The 15393-nt window shown below is 37.6% G+C and overlaps 1 protein-coding gene across 1 annotated transcript in view; it reads right to left on the minus strand.

Moving 5' to 3' along the window:
• The window catches only part of Marf1 (meiosis regulator and mRNA stability factor 1-like protein), a 45691-nt gene extending 41635 nt beyond the window's left edge, over positions 1-4056 (minus strand). Inside the window, exons 1-2 of the mRNA XM_065225196.1 lie at positions 3822-4056; positions 3593-3748 (exon numbers count right to left, since the gene is read on the minus strand). Of these exons, the coding sequence (XP_065081268.1) occupies positions 3593-3739 (147 nt within the window). The 5' untranslated portion in view covers positions 3740-3748; positions 3822-4056. The remainder of the gene's footprint in view (positions 1-3592; positions 3749-3821) is intronic.
• Positions 4057-15393: the final 11337 nt, after the last annotated feature.

Consider the following 15393-nt stretch of genomic DNA (forward strand, 5'->3'; position numbering starts at 1 on the left):
CCAAGCGCCGGTCGGGCGTCCAGCAAAGCGGTATTTGCTGTCCCAGACTTGCTCGGTCACCGAGAGAACCTCACCGTATGCGCTTAGAGCTCGAGCGACTTTTTCGTTCGTGGTGAGCTCGGACAGGTCCGTTAGCTTCACCTCTACCGATCCATCCTCCAGTGTGATCCGAAGCTTGTACGTTTTGCCGTCGACCTCGATTTCGTGGATGTTGTCGTGCTCGGCAACGATTTTTTGTGCCAGCTCCAGGTCGACAACCTTCACAAAAGCGCATCCAAGAGCCCTACTTGGCTGGAGTCGGAGCACCTGCTCGTATTCTAGACCCAACTCGATTGCAACGAAATCATGAAGCTCCTCGAAGGACGGCTTCTTCGGCACGTTTTCGTAATGAATACGAAACGTGTTTTCGCGTCGGACACTCATCGCGGCGGAACTACGCGGCGACAAGAACTCGCGAAACAAAACTCTTCAAAATAATGAAAACAATATAGCTTGCGAATGCCTTCCAGCGAGAATAAATCGACTGCTTCGCTTGGAAGTTGAGCGCTAACTATATTTTTCACCACAATAATATATGTGTCATAAATCAATCGAAGTAAAGTTTATGGGAAAATCACACGAAAATTACTTTTTCTTTTGATACATATATTTAATCGATTTCTATAAATAAATCGTAAAATAAACATCAGGCAGTGACAGTTGTCTTTTTTTTTTTTATTGTAGCTGATTTGGGATTCGATCCAGAACTGTTGAGGTGTGATGCTTTCGGTGTCTGTGCTCGATTCTACTGGGCCATGGCTGATTTCAATATTGAGTTCGTTCAATTAGCATGAAGTAAGAACAGCTCTCCCGACATGGAATGTGGTGCAACGTTAGGCTCGTTTTGCTAGAGGGCAAGTGAAGAAAAATAACACTGACAAATTTTTGCTCCGTTTCGGTGGTGTCGTGTATTCATTTTTTTCTTAATGCTCCTGTGTGCAATAAAACAACGACTACATTATATGATTTCATGGAACTGGTTCATAAAGTTCGAGTACTAGTGCTGGTATCTGAATTAGCCGTGTAGAAGGCTAACTATTAAATTCTTAGCAAAGTAAATATTGCCGTAGAATCATTTTTTTTTTTCAATCTCGATACATTCTTTTCCGAAGAATGTTGTTAGCAATATTTAGTTCGAGTAATCATTTTAATGAGTGTACGATAATATCATTGAAAATTGTTTCAATAATTTATAAAGAACAATCATGTAAGATGTATTTTATTGGGAGCGATATTCATTCCAGAAAACTATGCCAAAACAAATGTTTGCTGTTAGATTTTTTAAAAGGCTGTTGACTATATAATGATTGGGACTACGATTGGGATGGATCTGTTTACAATCTTTAAACTTCAAAAATCAAAGGAAGCTATTCCAATGAGATAAACATGTTTTCCTATACTGCAAAGTTAAATTACAGTCCAATAGTTTCTACATGTCTGTTTACACTCGACATATCAACAAATCGTTAAAAGCAACTCCAATAAAATATATATGATTATCTTATAAGATATATCTTTTAGTGAGCAATATTCATCATGAAAACAGGCATATTTTACTGAATTTTCTCATAGTGCAAACTTATATAATTTTCCTTTAGCTTCTAGATGTCTGTTCCCACCCATGACATATCAACAGTTTTTCACCATGAAATATATCAGACAATATTCATATACGATGCTAATATTTACCAAAGTTGTCTGGTTCCTATTCGATTGTCTGCAAATCGAAATGGTTTTGGGATACTTGTGTGGCCAAACCCTGTCCCATTTTTGCCTGCTATAGATACTGCCGCCCAATATGGATCCGCATTGTACGTGAGACAACAGCGATAACAACGAAAAAGATTGCTGATATTGAGAACCAGGTGATAAATCTTAAGAAATCAGAGGTTTCGATTGAAAACTCTCAAATTTTGAAAATATCCCACACACTGCTTCCTACTATGGTGGACGGCTAGCTGTGACACGCCACCACAGCCACGGCGTCTTCAATGAGATGCTATAATTGCGGAAAGACCCCAAAGGAATTCAATGATCTATATACGAATATGGACCCCAAACCAGATACGTTGAAATTCAGATTATCAACATTGCATGCAATAATCTGGTTTCTTTAATCAATTCTTCATATTTCGTATAAAATGGAATTCAAGAAGTGGCAAGCCAGAGCAGAAAAAAGCAAGCGTAGCAGAGTTAAAACGAAGGATACAACAAGCATTCAAATCCAAGATGGGTCTCATTGTGGATATACCGAAACCGGAATTCGGCACGACGAACGACGGCAATAACAACCGGTGGAAAATAAGGATTTTAAATTGGCTTACTACTTGACTAGCCTATTGGTCATCGATTAACGTACCCCATTCTAGTACTACACTATGTTTGTTTTGATTCGCTATGAAAGTTTGACAGAAAAAATGAGGGGCTCGTGGATTTTCCTATGTTTCGAGGGGTGCATCGACAAGTTTGGGACCGAAGAGAGTCCAGAGCTGAGCCAAAAAAATGAGGACGTTTCTTCGGGACCTTCTGGTCTTAGAGTTACCTCTATGGTAATACTGTGAGGAGATTTTTTTTCCGATCCGGAAACATCATCAAGAATAACAGGAATCGATATTGGCCTTATTCAACGATTTAAAATAATTCTGAAAGTAGTAACAAGAAGATTTGACATCGACACCGCGAAGTTTGCAATGTATGCCATGGAAACAGCTCAACTCTATAAGCGAATTTGTTTTTGTTTCGGTTCCAACCCTAATGGGGTATCAAGATTGGGTCTGCTTGTTGTCTGTCAATCTTAAGTGTGAACGTTTGTTTTTTCCAACCTGGATAATAAATAAATTTGCTGTATGTAAAACTATACCCTTGGCATTAAATGACTCCTATTTAGCCTAAAGTATTCATTCATCGAGCCATTGTTATAGAACATGCCATCGTACCTATTGGACTTCTTTCTGAAGAAGCCGCAGAAGCAAAGAACATGCATTTTTGACTATACAGATCAAATTATTCAAGGAAATTTTCCAGAGAAGCTTGCAACCGCGATATCCTTAATAGGCTACTTTTGAATTCTGATCCATTCATTACAAGCTCATTACCAATACCTATGAAAAAGTCAGTCTATTTCTCCCGAAGCATTGCAAATGTATTTCAATAAAGATAATACTAGTGATGATGATACCACTTCAGATTCGACTGAGTACTATGATTAACTTAAAAACACTGAAATAAAAATCTGGCTTGAATAAATGTTTATAATCCATATTTTAAACCTGAGCTTATGTATTTTTTTATGAAAAAAAACGATTGTTTCGACGTGCTTCAACTAAAATCCGAATTTGATAATAAGTTAAGAATCACTTTGGGTGAATCATTTCGTACAAATATCAATTCAAACCCATTTCATATTTATTTCAATTGATTTGCGATGCAAAAACCACAAAAATAATTTTTATCAGCTTTGATATACCACTGTGCATTATAGTATTTTTTACATTAAACGACATTTTGTTTGGTCATACAATTTGCTGCCACAGAATAAAAATGCTATACTAACCTGGTAGTTTCTGAAGAACTTGCCGTTGCCACCCCCATTGACATTGCACCGAGCGTATTGAAGCTTAGCATTTTCCGAGGCTAGATTAGCAACCAAATCTGGAACCGTCTTCATGGATTGATTAAAGTTATTGCTGTTGTTGCTCATGGTCAAAACCTAAAATGGAAGGCACAGTTTATATTCCAGAGAAACCATTTTAGCACGGGAACAAAAAAAAACACCGACTAGCCTTTTGTACGTTATGGGGCTAGTAACGTTATACAATGTATGTTTCTAGATTTTCCACAACAAGCTTAGAATAAATTAAATTTAAAACTAATATGATTCACAGTTATAAAATATAATTTGTTAACACTATGAAATATCACTTGTACATGAGCGTATAAACAATAAAACAAATACAATTGAAAATGCAACAAAATGGAACACAGAAAACCGGTTGCTCTTGTTCAACGCGTGACTGCTGCTGGGGAAGCAATGATACGGGAACACAATGGACGAATCTATTTCAAGCCATTAATTGTAAAACAATTGTGGGTACTCACTGGAAGTGTGTTAAAGTTCATGCGTGCGATGTTTTCAGTTACCCATTTCAGTCCTGTCGAGCATTCAACGTATTACCACACAGTCGCCACTTCCATTCCAGGAATAGCTGGAACTGTATCATAAATTACAAACAATCGATCTGGTCGCATACCTATCCGCGACCGATCAGTCAGTGATCGAGGAAAGATCCCAGCGGACGGAAAGTAGCGAATTTTGGCGCCCATAAACAAGCCAATATCACCCGACTCTAACATCTCTTTTGTGTGTCTCCCGGACGCAACGGTATGCCCGCTATAGGGCAAACTCTCCCTACATGGTCGGAGAAACAACTTACCGTCATAACTTCATGCTTGAAATTATTAATTAAAAATCAAAATTATTTAAATAGCACCGTTGTTGGTTGGTGGTGAGTTATTAATTTTCTCCCTTCTCCCTTTAGTTGGCTGAGATAAAACGCAGCCATCGTTCGTTTTGGGAGACGACCCGAATGGAATCATCGACATCGTCATTGTCGTCGTTATAGTCACGATCAGCGTAAATCACGTGCATTATAAATTCTTTTATTGTTTCCATTCGATCGACATTCCACCGGCTCCTGAGAGAACTTCTGAGTGGTCAAAAGTTGCCAATGAGACTTCGTTGCACTTAATGCATCGAGCAGAGAGAATCCTTTTGTTGCAGTTCTTTATCCCCCTGCGATTTGGATTCCTCGCGTTGCTACTTTTGGTCAGTTATGAATTAATTATGAGTTAATAATTTTCCTGAATCACGACTGGGCCGCGCTCCGTGTGGAAGATAAATTGTCACTTATCATTTTTTTTTTCTGTCTCCATGTTGTCAAAGGCGAAATGAGAACCACACACTCGAGGAATTTTATATTTTTATTCCCAGAAGCCTAGAAGCAAAACGGTGAGCGCGAGAAACCAAGTTTGCAATGTGATTGATGATCTTGTCAAGGTATTGCTTGTGTCTTCCTGCACTGCTGGTTTTGTTAGATGTTTCAATTTAGGTTCCATATAAAAAGCATTCAATCTGATTAGAAAATTTATTGTAAAAAGTTTCTCTGGCACAACTCTGATTTCAAAGGCCGGATGAGTTGGTGATAATAAAATAGATTCGTATTGTTTTTTCTACAGCACATCAGTACATCAAGAACTAGATTCACGGGACTTCTTTTTAGTCTAGTCAGTGGCTTTATAAATGTGAGACTGTGAGACTATGTGGAGGTGGAGAGTATGACTTTTAGATGGTTCTTGGAATAATTTGGGGTGGCAATTTTCTCAGGTTCCCTCGGTTGTTCAAAGGATTTTATTTAGAGCCCCTTGGAGCACACTTCCCTGGTAAAGTTGTATACCAAATTAAAAACAAATTTATTTATTTATTTGTCGTCAATCAGTGTAGACCGTTTTTCAATTTTACTTAAACGCTAATTGTTACAATTTTACTTCAAGTACTTGCATAACATTTATATTTTATTATTGATGCCTAGCTAACCTCGTGAAGAAAGTTTTTTTAAGCGTACTTTTATTCATTGTTATGTCAATATATTCATAGTGTGTATTATAGCAAGACATCATTCTATTCAGTGTGCTGTTTTTGACATAGTCTGTTCTTTGATTGTTGATGCTAAAAAAAATTCTATTCCGCAGTGAGCGAGGGGGAGCATAAAAATTGATATTTTCCAAAATCTCTGGGCTGTTAACTCTTTGCGAAATCACATCGTTTATAAAAGCAATCATTGCGAACTCTCTTCGCTTTTTGAGCTCATCTAAATTAATTAGCATACAACGCGATTCATAAGATGGAAGTGGAAAACTCGTCCAACCCAACTTTCTTAGAGCAAACAACAAGAACTGCTTTTGAACTGATTCAATGCGGTTTACATGTGTATCATGATATGGAGCCCAAACTATGCTACAATAGTCGAGAAGAGGCCTCACATATGCTACGTAAAGTGTTTTGATTGTGTAGGGATCATTGAAGTGCAAACTAAATCTTTTAATGAACCCAAGCATGTTGCTTGCTTTGTAGATAATGTTATTGTAGTGATCAGCAAAAGTTAACTTGGTGTCGAGGATAGCACCTAAGTCTCTGACTTGATAGGATCTTTGGATTGTTTTCTGGCCAAGAGTAATTGTGTTGTTTTTTTACAGCGTGCTTTCTTGTGAAATTTAAAAATGTGTTCTATATCGTTGACAAATAAAATAAACAGTAATGGACCAAGATGTGAACCTTGTGGCACACCAGATGTTACATTAACTATGGTGGACAGATTTCCTTCAAATCTTACCTTTTGCGTCCGCCTTGATAAGTACGACTCGATCCATTTCAGTAGCCAAGGATTGAAGCCTAATTTGGAAAGCTTAAAAAGCAAGAGTGGTATATCAACTCTGTCAAATGCTTTACTAAAATCAGTGTATAGCGTTTCTACATAATTGCCTTTATCCAGTGAGTTTAAACAATATGACACAAAATGTATCAAGTTGGTAGCTGTGGATCGTCCTTTAACAGATCCGTGCTGTTTGCTAGTAATTACCGACCTAATCTGTAAGAATACATTGTCATTAATGATGCATTCGAATAATTTAGGAATGCTTGATAATATAGCAACTCCACGGTATTTTTTTATATCAGACTTTTTACCACTTTTAAAAATTGGAATTAAAAATAATTCCTTCCAAATCGGAGGAAGTACACTCGACTCCAAGGATAAATAACAGCCAGAACAAAGGCTTTGCTAGCTCCTTCGAAAGTGACTTTAAAAAAATAGGTGGTAAACCATCCGGTCCAGCACCGTTTGAAGCATCCAAGGTTTGAAACCTTGGCCACGTATAATTTCATTGAGAGTTAAATTATCCACTGCGATGTTCTTCATTGGCTCGGGGAGATACGAAAAATATTGATAATCTCGCTCATTCTCATCATGAATTGTATAAACGTCCTGAAAGAAGTCAGCAAATAAGTTACTAATCTGACTAGGAGTATTGCCCAACCGACTGTCTAATTGCATTTTTGATGGAAAGCTCTTGGATTTTTGCTTTTCTTTAACATAGTTAGAAAAGGATTTTGGATTTGACTTAATGTTAGTTTCAATCTTTCTATTGTGCTCTTCATATGCATTTTCAATTTCTTAATACAGTTGGTCACAAATAGTAAGATAAAAGGTAACATTTTCATCATTTTTGTTTCTCTTGTACACTTTATGAGCTTTCTGCTTTTTGTTTCTAAGATTTATTATCTGTTTATTGTACCATATTGGTGTTTTTGCATTAACTTTTTTCTTTCGCTTCATGGACACTGTCTGTTCTGGAATTGAATAAATAATCTGATAGATGAATTACGATGCCCGGTTTTATAATTGTTTGATTTGATATTAAGGATTGTTGAGTTTATAAAACGAACAACAGCTTTCAGATAACTTTCCTATGCTTGAACAAAATTTGCAAATAAAAGAGCGTCGTGAATATGCAATGGTTTCATTTGTTAACGATATCGTTTCGCAACGCAGAATTTTTATCTTAATTACATTTCGATGCACCTACTCGGCAACTCCGAAATCGAAATTTATTTGCCATAAACCATCATCGCACAAATTTTGCAAAATATGGGCTAACGCATAATGGCCTCTTACAATCAATACTGAAAAACTATTGAGTTTACAATGTCTCGGCATAAACTAAAACAATATTCAACTCGATACGAAATAATCATAAGCATTTGCTGAGATTCAGTAAAACAATTGCTGAAACTCAGTTAACAAATATCATTTTGCTGAGATATCAGCTAACAAACAGATATTGTGCAGAGATATCAGCAAAAGTAAATGCCGAGGTAATCGGCTATTGGAGATTTTACTGAGCTAGATGAAGTGTTCTTACACACATGTAAAAATAGAATAGCAGCAATATATTTTTTAATATTCTCAAGAAAAATAAATTTGTACAGGGGAAATGACGGCTTCGGCATGACAGACTATTTTCGGCAACCCAATTTGAAACACTATTTTCACTGGATTTTCTTACGAAAACACTTCGCTGAATGCATGCAGTTCAGCTTCGAACCTGTTCGGATACGGTTGTGTATAAGTTTATTTCTGTTTTGTGCGTGCGTTCGCTGATTTTGCCAGATTAGCGCTGGCACTCTGCCTCCCGGACGGTTATACGTGTGTGATTGGTGGTTTTCTCGCTTTCCGAGAAGTTTTGGAATTGAAAAAGAAAACGTGATGCATCATGTTTGCAGGCATCAGAAGAGATGTTGCTATCTGCGTTGTTTGTTTTTTTTTTTCTTCGCTTGTGCTCCCGGTACAGAAATTTGTGGCGTCGCGTGTGATAGTTTTTGATTTCAGTTTGTTTACGCGTTGTATGATTTTGTGAGCGGTCGCTTCGTGTTCGCGTCATGGAGCAATCGACTACATTCGACCAGAGGATTGATCCCCGTAGGGCGGGTCTATGATCGGAGCTACTACACCAAGCGTGACATAGCTGCTTGCAAAGGATTCAGTTGGACTGATTTGGTGAGATTGTTCCATTTTTCTACTTTTGTCTATTTAAACTTAATTTCTATGAATGCGTATCGTTTGGAATCATTTGATTCGGATGAGACTCTTAACTTTTATTTGTTTACATTGTGTTTCAATTGGTATTCTTAAGAACTTCATAAAATAAGGTTTCAATATTTAAATTGAGCAGATCGACTAGCCTGGTGGCTGCCGCTTTTGCTTACTGAGTAGAAGACCGTCGGGGATCCACATTGTAAAGATTCCCTATTTTCAGCTTTTTTACAGGCTGGAGTTGTTGTTTGAACCATTTAGTTTATCAATTTAATTTATCTGTATAACAATTATTCACAAGCATTCTTCCAGGTCAATTCAAGAATAGTTTGATGATGATAAATCTTCCTAATATTTACATTACAGTTATGACCCGATCCTGTCAATCTCTCCGCGCATCAGACTGTTATTTTTCAATAATTCCACATAATTGTAATTTCATACCTTCCTCCTTCAAGATGAATGTTTAAGATACACATACTTTGCTAGCTGACAAAATGGGGTCATTGCTGTATAATTATTCTCTTTTTGCAGCCTTCATTCAGACTGGATCTATTGATTTAAATTATTTGAGTTTTCTTCCAGCTCTTTGATGACGGAACATCACTAGATTTATACTGTAATGATTAACTCTTACAGCTTTCACCCTGGTTTTGTCTGTTGATTTGATTTGTTTGAATTGGTTTTCAGCTCTTTGGTGTTGGCAGTCGCGGGCGATTAATTTTGCTCATGCTCATGCTCTAAGTTCATTTTCAGCATTTCGATGATGGAACGTCTTCAGATTTATATTATAAGGGGGCTTATTACGGATGTCACATCACGGTGAAAAGTTGTCACTTGTCGTCACGGTGAAGTGATTCCCATTTGATTTGTACGGTAATCACGGCTCTTATTCTGAGTATCACTTTCTTATCACCGTGTAGTGACACCCGTAATAAGGCCCAATGATACACCATTTGGTTTTGGCTTCGGGCAAATCCAAGTATAATGCATGATAATACTGATTCATTTAAAACCATGATCGCATCACTTATCAAGGTGAATCCTGATCCAACGAACCCAACTTACTAACAAAATCTGCTTTTCTGTGTCTTTTGTTGTAAATTTCAGGGTTACATCTTCCTTATTGGGAGCTGAGGAGACATAAAGCTGCATCATATAGTATGTAAAATAATTATTTTTTTCATTGCGGAATACCAGTTTTTTTTATCCATATAAATGTATTTTCATTATTACGTATTTTAATGTTCTGATATATTTCATTTCTCCATTACATATGTTTACTATATATATATAAATAAATACTGGGTTGGGAGGGAGCATCAGGGTATCATTTGACCTGAAACTGGACGATTGGAGTGGTATGACAACCGGAGTCTAGGAGGGAATAAACACTATCATTTTCTTTATCCTACCGATTCGATTGTGATGGTGTGAATTCTACTCCAACAGTTTCAGTGAGATTGACGCGCCCTTCTTAACAAACCATCCTGTAGGAAGCTTAATAAGTATTGCGAATTGCGTTATTCGATTTGTTGGATCGTATCGTTGGAAGGAGATTCTTAAATTCCCGTGGATTTCGCGTAAGTGTCTCTGCTTACGGGTCCACCCCACCGTTTTTGGCCCTTCATACAGCGATATTGTGAATTCAGATCGGTAGCTCAAATTGATCTTGCTATTAAGTGGAGCTGCATACAAGACAAGATCTTCGAAAGGATGGTGGCTACCTTACATACATACAAAACACTTCGCTGAATGCATGCAAACGATTCTTTATGCTTTCAGCTTCAATTTGACTATATTTTTACCACTGAGAAAAAGCAATCTAGCAGGGTTTTCTTGAAATGAAACACACGCACTACAAATTGTTGCTGATTTCGAGCTACCGATAATAGAACAGCAGATTTACATGCAGTTCAAATGGAACGGTTGCCGAAGAAAAACTGGTTGCCGACAATACTCGCTCTCACTAGAGAAGATTGGAGCTTTGTAAAAGCGTTTCAAAACAGTTTTTGACAATTCTTTCGACTGAAATTGTTAGAGCAGCTGGCAGCAAAAGATTGTAAAGGGTGATACGGTCAAAATTTGGTCAATATCAACTTGACGTATTTCTTTCAATTTTGCATTTAAAAAACCTGAACACCCCTCATTTTGAAGGTGTGTATGTGTAGAATGTTGCTCCTATTTTGATTTTGGAATTCACTCTTCAGTTGTCAAAATGCCGTCCAAGCAAGAAGAGCAGCGTATCAAAATTTTGCTCGCGCATCGCGAAAATCCGAGCTACTCGCACGCAAAGTTGGCAAAATCGCTAAAAGTTGCCAAATCAACCGTTACAAATATAATTAAAGTGTTTGGGGAACGTTTGTCGACAGCCAGGAAGTCTGGATCGGGGGGAAATCGAAAACCGGAAGCCGCTGAGACGACAAAGAGAGTTGCCAGTAGTTTCAAGCGAAACCCTAACCTCTCTCTCCGAGATGCCGCAAATAAGCTGGGTGTATCGTCTACAACCGTGCATCGAGCCAAAAAACGAGCCGGACTATCGACTTACAAGAAGGTAGTGACTCCAAATCGCGATGATAAACAAAATACGACGGCCAAAGCGCGATCCCGGAGGCTGTACACGACGATGCTGACGAAGTTTGACTGCGTGGTAATGGACGACGAAACCTACGTCAAAGCCGACTACAAGCAGCTTCCGGGACAGGAGTTTTATACGGCAAAAGGAAGGGGAAAGGTAGCAGATGTTTTCAAGCACATGAAACTGTCAAAGTTCGCAAAGAAATATCTGGTTTGGCAAGCCATCTGTACCTGTGGCTTGAGAAGCAGCATTTTCATAGCTTCCGGGACTGTCAACCAAGAAATTTACGTGAAAGAGTGTTTGAATAAACGTCTGCTGCCTTTCCTGAAGAAACACGGTTGTTCCGTACTGTTTTGACCGGATTTGGCATCTTGCCATTACGGTAAAAAGGCCATGGAGTGGTACGCCGCCAACAACGTGCAGGTGGTTCCCAAGGACAAGAACCCTCCCAACACGCCAGAGCTCCACCCAATTGAGAAATACTGGGCTATTGTCAAGCGGAACCTAAAGAAGACCAAAAAAACTGCTAAGGGCGAGCAGCAGTTCAAGGCAAACTGGCTTTCTGCGGCGAAGAAGGTGGACAAGGTGGCTGTACAAAATCTGATGGCAGGGGTCAAGCGTAAGGCCCGGCAATTCGGATTTGGAAAAGCGGAAGCCTAACTGAATATTTTTCCTTAATTTTATACTAATTGAACTTGAAAAAGAAATTTAATTTGATTTTTTAAATAAACGATTTCACCGATTTACACGCGTTTTCCCTTGACCAAATTTTGACCGTATCACCCTTTAAACAAACCAATACTACATATCAAGAGCAAATTTTCATTATGTCGTAAGTAACATTCGCACCAATCCGAGACAAATAAAGTTTTGTTTTGATGACCGAAAAGTTATTCCTATTTCCAAGTAAACACATATAATCTCATAGTGATAGCAATGTTTAACATATTTAGCAGGGTTTTAATCATACAAATGCAAATCGCTAGCTTTCGTGCTAAGAAATACTGGTTTTTGAGTCAAAAGTTATTATACGTCGTTTGGTGGCCCCTATTGTTACTTAAGTCAAAGTGTATTTACCATGATATTCGGTAGAATTATCAATTACGTCTCCTTACGTGTAGCCCATTCATCATTTTAGGACCACCGAAATCATCTTAACAACAAACAGTTCGATTTATTCACTTTAATAATGAGAAAGCGAAACGACGAACGTACACTTTTCACGGGTTTCTCAGCGCTGTTACTTAAGTCAAACGGCATCTCCATAGAAATTGGGTGACTTAAGTAACATCGAAAACTATTTTGATCGGAAGGTGATTACGTCAAAAAGCAATTTGGCTGGCAAATAAATTTAAAAATGGGATTTGATCCTATATTCGGACAGTATATAGTGTAATAGCAGGAGAATCGATTGACACTGATAGCTCGACTTTGTTTACCTTTGTTACATTCGACGTAATGAGAATTTGCTCTTGATATGAGTGCATTCCATAGAGAAAAAGGCTATAGAAAGAAGGTCACTGCTTAGGTTGCCGAGAATACGTAAATTCCCCTATGTATTTGTTCTAGTCTACATTGGTTGATGAAATAATAAAATAAATATGCCCTTCTTTAAATAATTGAAGAAATGATGGAAAAATTGCCTCCATGGAATATATAAGAAATTTTCCTTCATTTCTTAAATATTCCATGGAGACAATTATTTCCTTTTTCTTATATTTAAACAAAGTGTGTTGTTCCCGTATTTGAGATTGGTAGTTATGAAATAAATATTCCATGAGTATTGAATCAAAAACAAGAAACATCCCCATTTGAATATTTCAAATAAATAAGAATACACCGTAGACTCGATTGGCTGAACTTATTTTGACAATAAATAACATCAATCTCCTTACGGTGCCACCACCTATTTGAAGTTTTAATCCATGCTAAGGAATTTTGCTTTAACGTTGATAGAATCCTGGATGGAATCATTAATTCTATAGCTAGCTATTGATAAACAATTATATTTGTAATATCAAACAATACGTAAGCAAATAATCTGAAAGTTACAGATCTATAGTATGAGAAATGGCTTTAATGTTGGCCTATGGATCTAAGATTGGGCCCATCGCTTAAAATCTGCTATTCATCACATTTATCTAGATGAACGAATCAGTGATTGGGACGGTACTAATGGATATTTTTGGTCGCTATTGAAAATTTAGTCGATTGCTGAATTTATGTATGGGCCCAAATTAGGCGTATTAAGGCCGACATTACAACCATTTCCCCTATTGTAAATATTATGATTTGCGCTCTTGAAATTGCGAAGTGTGATTAGAACAGCCCCTTGACATCCCTATACCAAATAACAGTGAATGAAAGTAGACGCCATTGGCGTTGACGAGAGCTCTGTAACTTTTTACTTCTATGGAGAAATCTCATATGTAACTGTCAGTCTATGTGTGAAACATGGCGGACTTTTTCTTATTCTCTCACTCCAACGCACAACCCCATAAGGAACTGTCAAAATGTGTGTGAAGAAACGTCACTTCGGGACTGGTGTCAAGGCGAATGCCCCGGGTACAAATTGATTTGGGCCCACTGTGAGCTGTCAAATAGTCGAAGAAGAAGAAGAAGAAGAAGAAGAAGAAGAAGAAGAAGAAGAAGAAGTCGAATGGTTTGTTTTGATTAGACGCGAAATACAACAAGTTCTGCTGGAGCTACGGCGCAAAGCTAGAAAAAAAGCAGTATTTAAAGTAATTCGTGTGATTTCGCTACTGTCATTATATTTTCCATCGTATTTTAATCGTTTTCCGAATCTACATTATGTGCCAGTGGCAGAGAATGTCTTGGCGAAACGATTTTATCGTTTCAAGACTTATTTTCTCTGACATTTTCCCGAAAACAAAAACTGATCGTCTGGATATACGGGATATACCCCAATCACATCAGATTCTTGCACATTAAGACGCTGCTAAACACAACAGTACCTACATTATGTGTTTGGAACTAAAATTTTAAAAGACTAGTAAGTATTTTGAAATGATTCTTCACAAGAGTTTCAGTTGCAAATGCTTGTTGTTTTTTTTTCAATTCCGGAATCCCAATTGCTGAAACGGTCTAGTGAATTCATCTCGCAGTCATAGGAGACAGGGCCAATACGTAGGATGATTTGCCTAAAGTAAAACAGGCGGCCAGGAGCAAATACTGATTGATGACCTCGTTGATGACCAAACATTGATGCAGGTTAATGCAAAATCTGAAGGTGTTTTATCATTTTTATATTTATTTTATTATACATGAATACAGGTTTATTGCTGGTTTATATCCGTTATTTAATGTCCTTCAAAAATAATTATTTTAGTAAGCTTCTGGCGATTAAAAGGCTTGAATGGAATGATCTAGCTTGAAGAATGTGGAGCTGATGATCGTCGTCACAAGGCAAAAGGAAATCCAAATTTGCAGCGCTCCATGCAACAGAATTTATGACCATGTTATCGAAATGCAATCCCACATTCACGTTCTTATCGCTTCCAACAAGGTTCTGAAAAGTCAAATTATGATTTTTTACCCACGAATACTTATGATGATGATCTTAGCCCATATACTTACCCTAAACTCAAATTCAGCTGCCGTGCACATCAGAAGGAGTGTGTCAACATTAGAAATCACTTCAATGCATTGCTCGCAGATGATTTTAAGAGCAATTTGCTTGCCAAGTTGCTCAATGCAAAATGAGTGATATCATCGTTGCGGAATAGTTCCCATTTATTCTCCGTTTGCAGGCTAGCCGTTTCTTGAAGGGGTTGATTTGAATCCATATCAGGCGTATCAGGTTCGATATCACAGCATTGTAGAAGTGGCGTAGCATTGAAATCAGTACAATTACCATACGATGAACTGCTAATTTCGATTTGGTTCAGCATCCTCCTCGAAACTTGCCAGCATTTGGATTATTATTTGAACCGCTTTTCGATCTTATTGCTCCAAAGAACATCTCCAGGTGGTCTTGGCTAAAACGATACGTGTATATAACTGACATGCTTTTATTCATTTCACAGTATTCTGTGTAAATATAACGAAATGTTTCCATGGCCACAAGGAAGCCAAGGAAACCAGTCTTATACATAGATTTCAAAATTA

Source organism: Ochlerotatus camptorhynchus, unplaced genomic scaffold, assembly GCF_037179485.1.
Source record: "Ochlerotatus camptorhynchus isolate MF236.1 unplaced genomic scaffold, CSIRO-AGI_Acam_v1.1 ptg000222l, whole genome shotgun sequence".
NCBI classification, from domain to species: domain Eukaryota; kingdom Metazoa; phylum Arthropoda; class Insecta; order Diptera; family Culicidae; genus Ochlerotatus; species Ochlerotatus camptorhynchus.